This window comes from Botryllus schlosseri, chromosome 8 (assembly GCF_051294905.1).
Source record: "Botryllus schlosseri isolate E-star chromosome 8, Bs_hap1, whole genome shotgun sequence".
Lineage (NCBI taxonomy): Eukaryota > Metazoa > Chordata > Ascidiacea > Stolidobranchia > Styelidae > Botryllus > Botryllus schlosseri.
Genome location: NC_137243.1, coordinates 9,204,182 through 9,217,447, shown reverse-complemented (window position 1 = coordinate 9,217,447; position 13,266 = coordinate 9,204,182). Strand labels below are relative to the sequence as shown.

Here is a 13,266-nt window from a genome sequence, read left to right as displayed (position 1 = left end):
TATTCACCCGGTTTTCCGACATTCCTTCTCTACAAAATGAATTCTGACTATTCAGTACTCTGTTTAATGTGGACGCCAATACCATTGCCTGTAAATTTCAAATGGGCCTTTCTGAAATGCGATGCAGTTGAATTGAATGACAAATTTCATACAAAGAGCATATCGCTGCATGACTTTGACAAAGAGTACGTTCTTGAAATTGGTCTTTATCCCAGCTTGACCAGCAATGCAAAAGAAATTGCATCGATTTTTTGAAGCACGTACGCATGTGAACAATAGTTTTGAACAATGAAATTCACGAAGAGCAAGCTAAGATCACGTATTTCGGACGTCCACTTTGAATAGGGTCTGATTCTTATTTCATCTGACTTGTTACCGAAGTTGAAAACCTTTGACAAAGCAAACTGCGTCAATTGTCACAATTATTCTGTGTCGTTGAAGTGTAAATACACGTGTCTTCGGATTGGTATGATTGAGATTGCAGCAATGTAGGATAATATACCGAAGTGAGCGTAAAATATAGAACTAAGAAAAAATCCGGCCCGCCAAAAGGTTGTACACCCGAAATTTGGCCCGCGACTAGCAAAAGGTTGCCGACCCCTGTCATAGACTATATTGCTTTGTTGAGAAGCAGGAAGAACATCTTTGCGCGTTGCAGGAAGCAATTGTTTGGTAGTAAACACAACATGAGTATTTACGTTATCGTAACAGCGCTTTACAGCAGAAATCAATTGCTTTTCAAAACCGGAAGAGATAGGCCCCAGCCACGGTAAATGTATATATACAATATACATTCTCCTCAGACCATGTGTTCGTGTTTTGTGATTTGCTGGGATTGAAATTACTGGGTTTTCTGTCCACAGAACTCTTGATGATGTGTTCGGGGTACCCGTTATCGATTATAATTTTGCGGAGTTCGATGGCTTCTTTGATAACTTGAATTCTCTACACTCGTCTTTAAAATTTGCATTTGAAAAAGAGCGTGTTAACTCGTTACCATTCTTAGACGTTCTAGTGGAAAAACAGGGTATTAGCTTTGTCACTTTGGTTTACCGGAAGCCAACGTTTACAGGACAATATATATACGTTGGAATTCGTTTAGCCCGAATCGCCGTAAACAAAATTTGATTGGCACGTTGGTGCATAGAGCCGTGACGATATGTTCGGATGTAAAATTAAACGTGGAGCTAGAATATATCAGCAAAATTCTAATCGATAACGGGTACCCCGAACACATCATCAAGAGTTCTGTGGACAGAAAACTCAGCTCATGGCTATGAACTCTGCCATCGGCAAGCATTTGGCTGAGAATGCAACTTGCGCTAAAAACTATTGCGATGAAAGATTCTCGATATTGGTTAGAGGCCGCACTAATTTCCATCTGTCTGCACTGGAATCGACTTATATTAAAATCCACCGACCGCGCTTGTGTCAGCAGAAGGAATTTTTAGTCAATCCCCAAAATTGGCCACTAGCTGCGCTCGCGGTTTGCGTGTATTTCATGTTATTTGTTTCTATCACGTCATACTTGGTTGTATGCAATGTAGCTAGATGCATGTTGTTGAAATTTTACATTTGCTGACGATTGCCCATGAATAGTGTCAGCTCGAGAAGCTTCGGGTTTGAATATATTTTTGCAATGAATATATTATAAAAATGTACAATATTAAAATATATACAATATTGAAAAAAATTTCAAAAATGTTGAAATCAGCTAATTCTTCGTCCATGGAATGCAATTTCCACCACCGAAACCGTATCAGCTAGTGAGGAATAGTGACGTTAGGCACATAGAATAGCTTATTTTGAACAACAAGAGCAATCAATTTCAGTATTTTAAAATTCTTTACCAAATTTCCGAAATCTCAAATCAAGTCGCGTGGCGCAGAACATGACCTCACAGGTCGTGTGTTGGTGACCCGTACTCTAGAGGCAGTAATCGTTGTATGCTTTTATAACATTATTATGCACATCATCCATTCCTCAAAGTTATAATATTAAATCAGTATACTTGCATTTATTGGTAATTGACCTACCACATCCATTTACCTGGTGAAACTCTATAATATACGTATTTTTACTGTGCAGAAGGAAGATATCTCTACATCGAAACTTCATGGCCCAGAGTGGAAGGAGATAAAGCAAGATTGTTATCTCCCAAAATAGAGTGCGATGAAGGAGCCAAGCCGATTTTCAATTTCTGGTTAGTTGCAATGAAGTCGTAGGAATGACCGTGGGTTAAATCTGTTTCCGTAACGAGGCAACATGTCCATTTAAATATTGCATAACTCGTAGTAATAATAATGAAATCACCTGCCCCATATCAACACATCGTATCCTTATCACAGGTACAACATGAACGGTGCACATACCGGGCCTTTGAAGGTTTTCGTCACCAACGACAAAACTCGATTGGATGACGCGATTTGGGAAAAAACTGGCGATCAAGGAAATCAATGGATTCTCGGACAAGTTATGATCCCGGCAGATGTGTTAGACAAAGGACACTTTCACGTAAAGCTTGAATGCTACTTGCGAGATAACCGCGTGAAATAAAGACCGCGTACAATGCAGGTGATTGTTGAAGCGGAACGTAAAAACTTCGAAGGTGATATAGCAATCGATGACCTCAGTGTCGGGGCATGCTCAGCCAGCGACGAAGACGCCCGATTTCCAAACACAATAATAACTACAACGACATCGACTACCACGTTGGAATTGGTTACCGAGCCGCAGATGAAGCTGTTCGATGATGGACCAGCATTGATACCAGGTGATTCACTGGCATTCAATAGTTGCATGGATAAATATGATTTTATCGATGGTATTCAGCAATTAGCACATGCCTCTTCGAAGACATGGTCTGATTCATCGGATAGGCTAGTTGTCAGGCCGCAATCACGGGGGACTTGTAGCCAAATTATCAGGTTGGCTACAAAATTATTCAAGTACGACTGCGGAATAATCTGCAAGCCCAGTTTGTTTTATTTTTACTTTTTCGACTTCGACTCATACTAGGTGACGCGGTGACTGGACCAGATTTCCAATGAACGTAAAAACAGTTTTCGGCGTGTTCGGCGTAGAAATGGCGACTCGGTTGTCATGTCAGAGGTCCATTCCTGCATCGAGTATCACATGGGTTACTGTCTTCTTTCTCTTGGAAAGCTGTGTTATTTTCCCACATCATATTTTCAACTCACTCTGCATTTCGTGATGTGTCAGTTGACTTTCTGAATAAATATGCCTGTCGCATGATCGTAGACGATGTCAGATGTCCATTCTGATGAGAGCCCTTGAAGTCCCCAAGAATCTAATTTCCAAGGGGCACAATCCAGAAAACTGCAACATAATTACACAAATTTCGGAAGGGTTGAATATAAGTACCTGTACGAAGTATTTAGGACAGTGGTCCTTAATCTTTACAAACCCGCGGAACACTTAAGTTAATCTTCAAGTCTTCACGGTACCCCAAATTTTCGCTCACTCAGAAAAAAACGCAACTCGGTTCCTTATGACAAGTCATCAATAGGTCTAAATTGATTGCGATGAAGGATAGCATGCGCAACTGTTTATTTCAGATAACATCAACTGTGCCTTTGAACGGGGCAATTTATGCGGATGGAAGCAAGATGTTAAAGACGATGTAGATTGGGAGATATTTCAAAAGCGAACTCCAAGCTCTGGTACAGGCCCTTCGTCTGATCACACAACAGGGCGTACGTTGAAACAGTATTATCAAAATGCCGGCATCCTCCGTTTACCAGCACCTATACTTATCTAGACGGCTGGTTTATCTACTTGGAAGCATCATCTGCAAAAAACAAGCAATACAGCACGATTCTCAGTCCAGCAATCAACCAAAAAGTTCAAACCTGTATTAGTTTTTTCTATCACATGAAAGGTAAAAGCATGGGGATGCTGGAAGTTATGTCGGTCCAAAGTGGTGATACGAAGTGAGTACAAACCTTTGCGTAGAATGTCACTTTTCAGTTTGAAATCCTCTAGTTTTACTGAAACCGTATTATATGAATTCCTCTCTGTATTGGTGAAAGCTATAGATATTGAAACGCAACATACCAGTCCATAATAGTACCGATATGATATTAGCACTTCTACACAGGCCCTTGAGTCTATATACCAGTGTTGGGATGACTCGAGTCATGACTTGACTCGAGTCACCTTTTTCGTATGACTTGACTTGACTCGAGTCACTTTGCTAAAATGACTTGACTTGACTCGGCGTATCATAAATGTGGATTGACTAGTGACTCGGAGCTAAATTCACGAGTCAATTTCAAGTCATCAAGTAATCGGTGCCGATAAAAATCTGTATCTGTAATATGTTTGGATTTTCGCGAAACGCTGGTGTAACCCATGAGACTGCGACCACATTCAATGATCGTGCGTTTTACTGAGCCTCAATTGTTCTCTCACAAATAAATTGACCGCAAACGAAGGAATCGAAGCTTATGGCTTACGTTGTCGTAAACTAGTAGTACAAGTAATTGAATGGCAAAATGTATTTTTCTATTCTCACCTTAACCAAACCTCTTGCTTTATTGAAATTGAATTCGAATATGTATATATAGTCCCCAACCATTGGTGCAGGCTCGAATTGTATCATGAGTAATGTATTGCGTCTTATCAATTCGTTCTCAATCAATTCTCTATTCTCTATTTTGGCTGGTAACTATCAACTGAGGCTATATAATTACTTACGCAGTTTATCAATTCTACATACATGTGAGTGATACAGCGCCTTCCTGCGTGTATATTCAACTCTATATTCGTTTAGCGGTTGAGAATCAATGACCACTTAATATGTATTTCAGGCACCTAGCAAAATGCAATGACGTAATCATGCCTCATACTTCGAAAAGGCAACTTGACTTGAATTGTGACTTGACTCGTGACTTGACTTGACTTGACTCGACTTGACTCGAGTCACCTCCAAAAATCGAGTGACTTGACTTGACTCGAGTCAAAATGTGCAATGACTCGAAATGACTCGTGACTCGAAGGTAGTGACTTGATCCCAACACTGCTATATACTGCATAGGATACTACACATTGTATAGCACATCATTGCACGCTTATTCATACCATTCAGCAATAATGTGAATTGAATGCGTCAAAATTTAAGTCAAAATCTACTCGAATTTATAATACTTGAGGCCCCGCACCTTACCATAGTACTGAAGCCCTTTTGAACTGATTGTCAAACTAGTTGGGTTTACCACTGTCTTGCTTGGTTGAGTGCACTTTTACGAAAACAGGGTCATATACTTTATGTCAGCTGTAAGAAGGGTTGCATTTAAATTATGATATAAATGGTTTTGATTTTAGTCTACCTGATTCGACACCATAATCCAGCCTCACCTATAGGCTTCTTGTTACCATTCGTTCCGAATAAGCGGTGTTTCATAAAATCCAAAAGGCTATTCATGAACGCGATTAGCGACCTGGTGTAAAGTGATTAAAATGTTTGAACATCATGAATATCAAATAACAACAATGTCAACCGCAATAAGTCGGATTTGAAGGTGGTACTTTCAGCAGCATTTCTTGCAATTAGATTTACTCGCGTATGGATGAAAGACACGGAAGAAAGCAGAAACGACACCGATTGGAGATTTGCTCAGGTCACGATCACAGAATCAATGCCTTATCAAATCGCGTTTCGCGCCACTCGCGGTGCAGGCTTCCAATCAGACATTGCGTTGGACGACATTAAAGTTGACGGCAGACCGTGCGGTGAGTTATACAATGCAATCAGGTATGTTCCATACTCATCACACTTACCCTGTATATAGATGATGAAAAGCCAAAGAATGATAACACGGTCGTTAAACCAACGCTTGCAGGTAAAACCGATGGGATATCTATTTACTGATTGATAGATGCCAGTAAATTATGCTTCAATTGTCCGAACTTACGCGAAACAGTTCCACGCAGCCTAGGTATTGATATGATGTCGATATGTATAGCAGTTTCTTAGTAAATATATTTAGAGATTGAAAATTTCCGTAATCAGTATCTACACGAGCTACTATATTACTCCAAGGTCTTAATTCGTCAATACCCCACGAATGCTTTCAGATTATAAGTACGCAATCCCTTTTCCTCTGATTGTAAATAAAGTACTACAAATATTTCTTAATTCTGCCGCACGGGTTCAACTCAATTGACCGGATGTTTTGTTGAAAGATTTTACAATTTCATCAAAAACAGTTAGCGTAGGAGTAGTAGGCAGGGAATTGATATACCGTAGCCTACGATACGATAAAATTCATGGTATTTCGTTTCACGAAATTCTCTCGTACTAGTACGAGATATATTATATGATATCGTACCGTAGTGCTAACGTAAGGTAATCGCACCGAAATTTCGTCCGCTAAACGGAATTCCGTAGGAAGTAGGAATGCCTGACTAGTCCGCAGAAAGTTCTTATACTTCCGTATTGTGGTGAAAATCACTGATAAAAATTAGTAGTCTCTTTAGGAGAGTCTCAATAATTAAATCATGTGTGATACTGCTTCACTTATACTTCACTTATATCACATCTGTGTATATTGAAGAGCGGTCCGCGAAGAAAGCTCACTTTGTAACCTGGCCGAAGACTAAAAAAGGTGACCACCTCTGGTTTAGCCTATTTATCCGTTCATAGGGTCGTAATTATAAATATACTACAGACGGATCTTGGTTTAATGTGGCCAACTGTATATGCAGCATAGCTTTGCCATGGAGCGAAAGGCGCTCATCCGTCATCCAAAGTTCCTAATTGGTCATTATAACGTCACTCGTTTTCAATACGTCACTATGGACATTCGTGGCAACAGGTCATTGTTAAAAAAGTTTCACCTTCCCCTGAAACAATTTATCGTGGCTACGGTCATGTATTGTTGGTATTCAGCTAATAGCACATTTCCCGTATGAGAACTGCTGTTAATTCATGGAAATGATTACCATAGTTCGCGGCCAGTAACCCGGGCTAAATTGTAGCCTAATTCATCATATTCTATATTTATTTTAGTAAGGAAAATTCAGTAGATGCAATTTATTAATTATTTTGCTAAAAATGGACACGGGCGAAGCAAGGTGAAAGAAACAGCGTCCGACTTCAATTTATTTGCAATTGTAATATACGATAGAAAGGGCTTCATCAAATTTCTATTCACAAAGGGAAGTTGCTCTTACCGCGGTTGGAAAATATTTTCGATCAAAAACCCCTTTATTAAGACACTGCAAAAGAGTTTGCTGCGCTGTCGATGTAGATAATTTACCGTACTCAATGTATACGGTCCTACTTCTTTGTTTTGTGTAGCTTTGCCTGTTTCACGATTGATGTAAGGCAACAATAACTAACTGCAGCGTAACGTAAATTTTGATAGTAATAAAGTAAATAATTGAAACGACAACTGTGGCGCTTATAATCAATATGAGTACGATGTAATCGGCCAGGATTGTAGTAGCGTAATTCGCAACGCAGTAGATGATATTGCTACGGCAAGCAGCATACCAGCAATATATTACTGATCTACATTTTATTACTGATCTACATTTCATCACCAAGTATTCTACGAAGAACGAACGGTACGGTGTGATAAATATGTCAGAATTTCGTACAGTTGGCTACTGTACTTTTCGCTGAATTATGCAGATGTACATTAGGGTTGTTCAAAAATAATTTTTTGAACAACCCTATATGTACACATGATGAATAGTCACATAGGTGCGCTGTTACCTTATTTGGATTTTCAACTTCACCGTGAGGTGAGGTATAAATAAATCGGTGTACACTACCGTTTAGTCTCGGAGCCAAAGATGACTCGATTGCATATAGATCAATAGGGTACGGAGGTTTACCACGTATAATGATGAAATTTAGAGACAAATACCACAACTCAATTTATCACTTTCAGAAGCATTCTTTGTCATAGCTGCCTATGGACATTTATCTTTCAGAAATGCCAGGGACAAATGAGCATCCGCTGACATGTGACTTTACAACAACCACATGTCAATGGCAGCAGGCCAAGGGAAAAAACAAAGACTTTGATTGGGATCTCGCCACATCCTCAACGACTCATCTAGATGGCACGGGTCCCATGTCCGACCACACGTCAGGCAGTAGGTACATGAAATTACCAATATATTTTCAATAGGCCTACGTAATGAAATTATTCCAACATGTCTCGCCTTGGTATGAGGTGTATAACGACTTCATACAACTTCCAATATGGATTATGTACATTGAAAATTTGCTCACTCCTTACTGCTCCTGCACGCTCCACCGATGCGATGGCTGAGAATAATTAACGCATATATCTCTATTTCATTTAGGGATGGGTATATATTTATCGATGCTTCAAGACGCAAAATCGGTTTGCGTGCAAGTTTAGTCAGCAGCCAATTCAAAATAGATGGTCCGAAATGCTTTCGATTTTGGTACCATATGCACGGTACAGGTAAGTGAACGACTACACGTATATATTCCGCATAATATAAGTTCGTGTTGCTTCGTGCGGTCTATCACGTTAATGACTTGCATGCATATTATATACTTGATGTTTCCGAACATTTCAAGGCGGTATGAAAATGAATGGGAAATATGTAGGACGTAGGTCAATGTATGTATACAGAATAGTCTCGGAGCATAAGACAACATTTAGAACCAAATATTTCTAATGCATCGAGAATGTCGATAAATATCACTCTTGAGTGACACCAATTACCACACTCCACGGTACAGCTGTTCATGGCACTAAAACGAAAACAAAACGTGTAAAAAAATTCTTGCAGGCCTTTAGTAGGCCTGCTACAAATTTTGGGATTTTACGATACAATATCCGTTTGAACTGAGTAAACTCGACCTATGCTGACACCTGCAGTTATTCGGATGAAGGTATCCAAGAAATGCAAGATTTAAAATGAAATCTGCCCATCGCATCACTCCCGAAACTTCTCATTGCCGCTTTTCAGGCATCGGAGACTTGACAATATTCAAACTCATTAAAAAGAAGATGGTAAATATTTGGAGAACCAAAGGCGAAAAGGGAAATCAATGGCTTGAGGGAATGATCAATTTGCAAGACAATCATATATTTTCGTTGGTGATAACTGCAACAAGAGGATCCGACTGGAAAGGAGATATCGCCTTGGACGACTTCAGCATAACGGGCGGAAAATGTCGTTAGTATACAATTTTCCTTCAACATTATGCACAACAAACCCATTACGTTCCAGTTGATCGATTAAGAACGGTCCGACTTTTAAAGTGCGTTCTTATTCGTTTTTGTGCAACATCACCACCCCAAATTGCATATAGCTCAAAAGTGCGATTGTGACTTCGCCTCTCTCTCAACTACGGGTTGATAAATTTTTCCAAAAGATGGTGGGAAAAGGTTAGATGAGACTCCGAGTCGTAACGTTTCGTCAATTCTATCAAATGTTTGAACTCTGACGTAGCCTACGATTCTCTGTTATTCGAAATATTTGTGGTAATCCAACCTTAAGTAAACAAAACCAACGTCCTGCTGTTGCAAACAGTAATATGATAATATACAATAGGTAAACATAAAACTCCCCAAAGACTATAGCGGCGTTCGTAACATGTGGTGTAGAATCGGGTATGAACACGAAAATAAAATTCACTCAAAATTCAGAACCGGCATTCAGATTGCGTTCTAATTTTCGACTAAATTATTTAAAGGATACAATCACCAAGACTCGTGCAGGCAAATGTGACTGCATTTATAATATAGTCAAACGAGCCCGAGTAGTGGCGGTGCGTAACTTGGAAATTTTAACCACACTGTCATCAAACTCGTTTTCCCTTCAAGTTTAATAAAACAATTACCCAGGCAAGCTCTCTTTAGAGTCCGAGGTGAAGAAGTCGCTGATTTTAGCGGGGTAGTGGCCGTAATTAAATGATTTCTAACATTTTATATTCATTCCCCACTTCTCATGTAGGCTATTCTTCACGGCCTACAACCTATAATCCACCCCCTCCAATAAACTTACCTCAGACATTGTTCAGAGAGAACTTGATGACGTTGAAAACTGTAGGGTTATCAAATTTTGGAAATCTTAAAAGAGGACACTTTTTCAAAATTTGCAGACTTGCAAAACCGGAGGAAAATCCTGAAAAATGGTAAATTTTTCCCACATCGTGGTCGGTTGACTAAAAAAAGGTCAACTTTCGGACCCAGCTCCCAAAATACCAGCCAGAGCGTTACTTCAGTGCAGATTTACTGTATCTAAGTGTATTTTGCCATATATTTAACCTAAATTCTCAAAAAAGAGGACAAAATCTCCAAAAAGAGGACATTTTGGCGTCCTCCGAGGACACTTTCAAAACAGTCAAAAAAGAGGACAAATCCTCTTAAAAGAGGACGTATGGTAACTCTAGAAAACTGTGACCCAAACGCTAACAAGAAACACCTGAGTTCCGCACCGGTTGGGGTGGATAAACTTATTCCCTAATCTCCACAAATGTTTATTTACAGAGAACAGAATAAAATTAAAAATAGAATTTAAACAGGGATATGTTGGATGCACATACAGACCCCTTTGGAGCCCGAGCAATGATAAGAGTTAAATTAAATTGATCATTTCTTCGAGTTATTCGGTATCTGAATTCTCTGCCGCTGTGCAGATGTCGTCTATATATACCTCTCCACTTGGCAACAAAAGCATAAAAGTAAATGAGGCGACATTTATTTTCCAGCAACAATGACTTGCGATTTTGAAACTGACAATTGCGGATGGATACAGGAGACGCAAAATGATCAGTTTAATTGGACAAGACGCAGAGGACCAACACCATCGAAGAATACTGGACCGAGCCATGATCACACTATGAAAAGTATATTTCTCATGTCATGTGATACAAATGTTATAGAATTTTCCACACGTCACAGACACCAACGGAACGTATCTATATCTTGAGGCGTCGAAAAAGCAACGATTTGATGAGGCATGGTTGATGAGTCCGATCATAGATCCTAAAGACTCTACGCGTAAGTCTAGTGATGTTTTTAATGGGTTATATGTTCAGACTCTGTCTATGATGCAATAATTCTTGTATAATCTAGACCAGTGGTCGGGAACTTTTTTTGTCCGAAGAGCCATATTGGCCCCATTTTTTCCATCTCAACTCCCAAAGAGCCATACATGCCAATCAACTGTTACGTCACAATCAAAAATCCGTGACGTCATGGCAGTACTAATTCGAACTCAATACATGTGATTCCTCGTGTGCGCCATGTTTTCTCTGTAAAAACTGGTATGTATTGTTCGAAAATCAAGCTCGAAACAAGAGGTAAGGCACAAACGGGTCAGCCTCACCATTGATAACGAAATTTGCCGTAAGTAGCTTAGAATTTAATATAACTGATATTAATCGAATGTGGCTGCCACACTGATTCCAAAAATCTAAATACTAATCGACTTCTCAATTCTCAAAGTATTCAGCGGTAGCATAAAGTTGCGCTACACGCCTACATTTTATCGCCGGTACCACACAGAGCTATACTTTCCAATCAAAAACGTGGTTAGCTATGACGTTGTTAGCAATCCAAGTTTGTAGTTGTCACATCCACAACAGTTCATTTCGTCCTGAGATCAGGAAGATAATGCGCATTTGAAAACTGCGTTTTGAAATGGGCGTCGCCATGTCTGTTATGCTCTTTGATTAATCAACGTATCGCACAATTCAAGATTTCAGGTCGGGTACATAGAATTCGGGAGTGATATTGGCCGCCGGAATGAGAGTAACTTAAATATGATGATTTTAAAAAGAGCGGGTCTGAGCTCCTAAACCTGAAGACGACATTGTATTTATCTCTCAAAGACATGTTTATACTGCCACGAGAATAATTATTCAGGCCGTGATGGAAATTTATCAACAAATCGCTGCAATATTGATCAATTCAGTGCAAAAATAAATATTTGTCAGAGAGCCATATCTTATTCCTAAAAGAGCCATATATGGCTCGCGAGCCATGGGTTCCCGACCACCGATCTAGACTATAGTTAATTGTGAATTTCAAAAAGGATTATGTCACAGTTTTATAATATAACATTGAATTACCGGTATGTTTTGCTCTCTTCTTCGCATTGTGATAATTCTGTGTAGGTGCAGCCAGCTAATTTTGGTGAACGCACTCAACTTTTACACCCGTTGTGTGTCGTTCGAAATGTTGATGCATGTATGTGTTGCAGCAAAGTGCCTTTCGTTTTGGTACCACTCTTTCGGTGAAAACGTTGGTACAATCAAAGTATACAGCATGCCGCCAAATGAGAATGGAAAGTACCTTGGTTCGTCACGGTGGTCAAATTTTAAAAACCAAGGAAATCAATGGCTTTTTACGGAAATCACTATCAACGAAGCACTGCCGTATAAGGTATATATTGAAGCACAATATACATACATGAATGCACCAACCTTAGTTATACTATAGAAGGAAGTTCAACTTTTCAACTGTTCATATTACCTGCTCAGTCGTTAGGTCGATCACGATATTCAAAAGATCGGGACCCGATTCCCGGTAGTCCGCAACACAGTGCTCAACATTTGACTGGATAGGGGATACGGGCCACATCGTCCACAATTGACGGTATCCGGTGGGAAATAAACTTCAACTTGACATAGCTATGATGCCATAATTAGACTTGCGAGGATGCGATGACCAATTCACCAGACTAATATTACAGTGCACTGGTCATCGTGAAATGTTTGGTCGCATTACGCGTCGCCAAAGTATGAGCAACTGAATACGTCGTGGTAACCTATTGATTAAAGGTCTGATACATTCCTTACGAACTATATAATGTATGATTCGTACCTTGGCGCATATGTCACTATAGTCTCATTAGCCCAGCGGTTCTCAACCTTTTTGTCTTCATGGACCCCTTTTGGACCGTCAAGGACCCCGCGAACCCCCCAAATTTTAGTTCAAATTTAGCTCAATCTGGCGAGATAGTGTAGTGGTATAATCCACATTCAACAGCAGCAACAACACCACTGAGTTGCGGGTTCGAGTCCGACCGAGGTCGACTCCAGAATACCTACCAACGTGTTGAGGTTTATCCAAGTTCCTCCTCGCCCTCTCATCCATGTAAGCGGTGTCTTTTAAAAGCCTAGACGTCATATTTTGTGATACGATTGTTGATATACAATGTTTTTCCCAATTCTCTACTAGTTGCTGACGGTTACCCCTGACGAGTGTCAGCCGAAAATATTCGGGTTTCATTTCAATATCA

At 39.8% G+C, this 13,266-nt stretch overlaps 1 protein-coding gene across 2 annotated transcripts in view; it reads left to right on the top strand.

Annotated features, from left to right (window-relative positions):
* The window catches only part of LOC145444987 (MAM and LDL-receptor class A domain-containing protein 1-like), a 148,614-nt gene that overhangs the window by 121,581 nt on the left and 13,767 nt on the right, over positions 1–13,266 (top strand). Inside the window, exons 8-20 of one of the 2 annotated variants that reach the window (XM_080323071.1) lie at positions 2,089–2,203; positions 2,349–2,514; positions 2,575–2,773; positions 3,579–3,716; positions 3,782–3,953; positions 5,576–5,754; positions 5,814–5,864; positions 7,966–8,134; positions 8,344–8,468; positions 8,983–9,192; positions 10,730–10,867; positions 10,923–11,021; positions 12,226–12,407. In XM_080323071.1, the coding sequence (XP_080179197.1) occupies positions 2,089–2,203; positions 2,349–2,514; positions 2,575–2,773; positions 3,579–3,716; positions 3,782–3,953; positions 5,576–5,754; positions 5,814–5,864; positions 7,966–8,134; positions 8,344–8,468; positions 8,983–9,192; positions 10,730–10,867; positions 10,923–11,021; positions 12,226–12,407 (1,943 nt within the window). The remainder of the gene's footprint in view (positions 1–2,088; positions 2,204–2,348; positions 2,515–2,574; positions 2,774–3,578; positions 3,717–3,781; positions 3,954–5,575; positions 5,755–5,813; positions 5,865–7,965; positions 8,135–8,343; positions 8,469–8,982; positions 9,193–10,729; positions 10,868–10,922; positions 11,022–12,225; positions 12,408–13,266) is intronic. The other variant, XM_080323070.1, reaches the window with a different exon arrangement.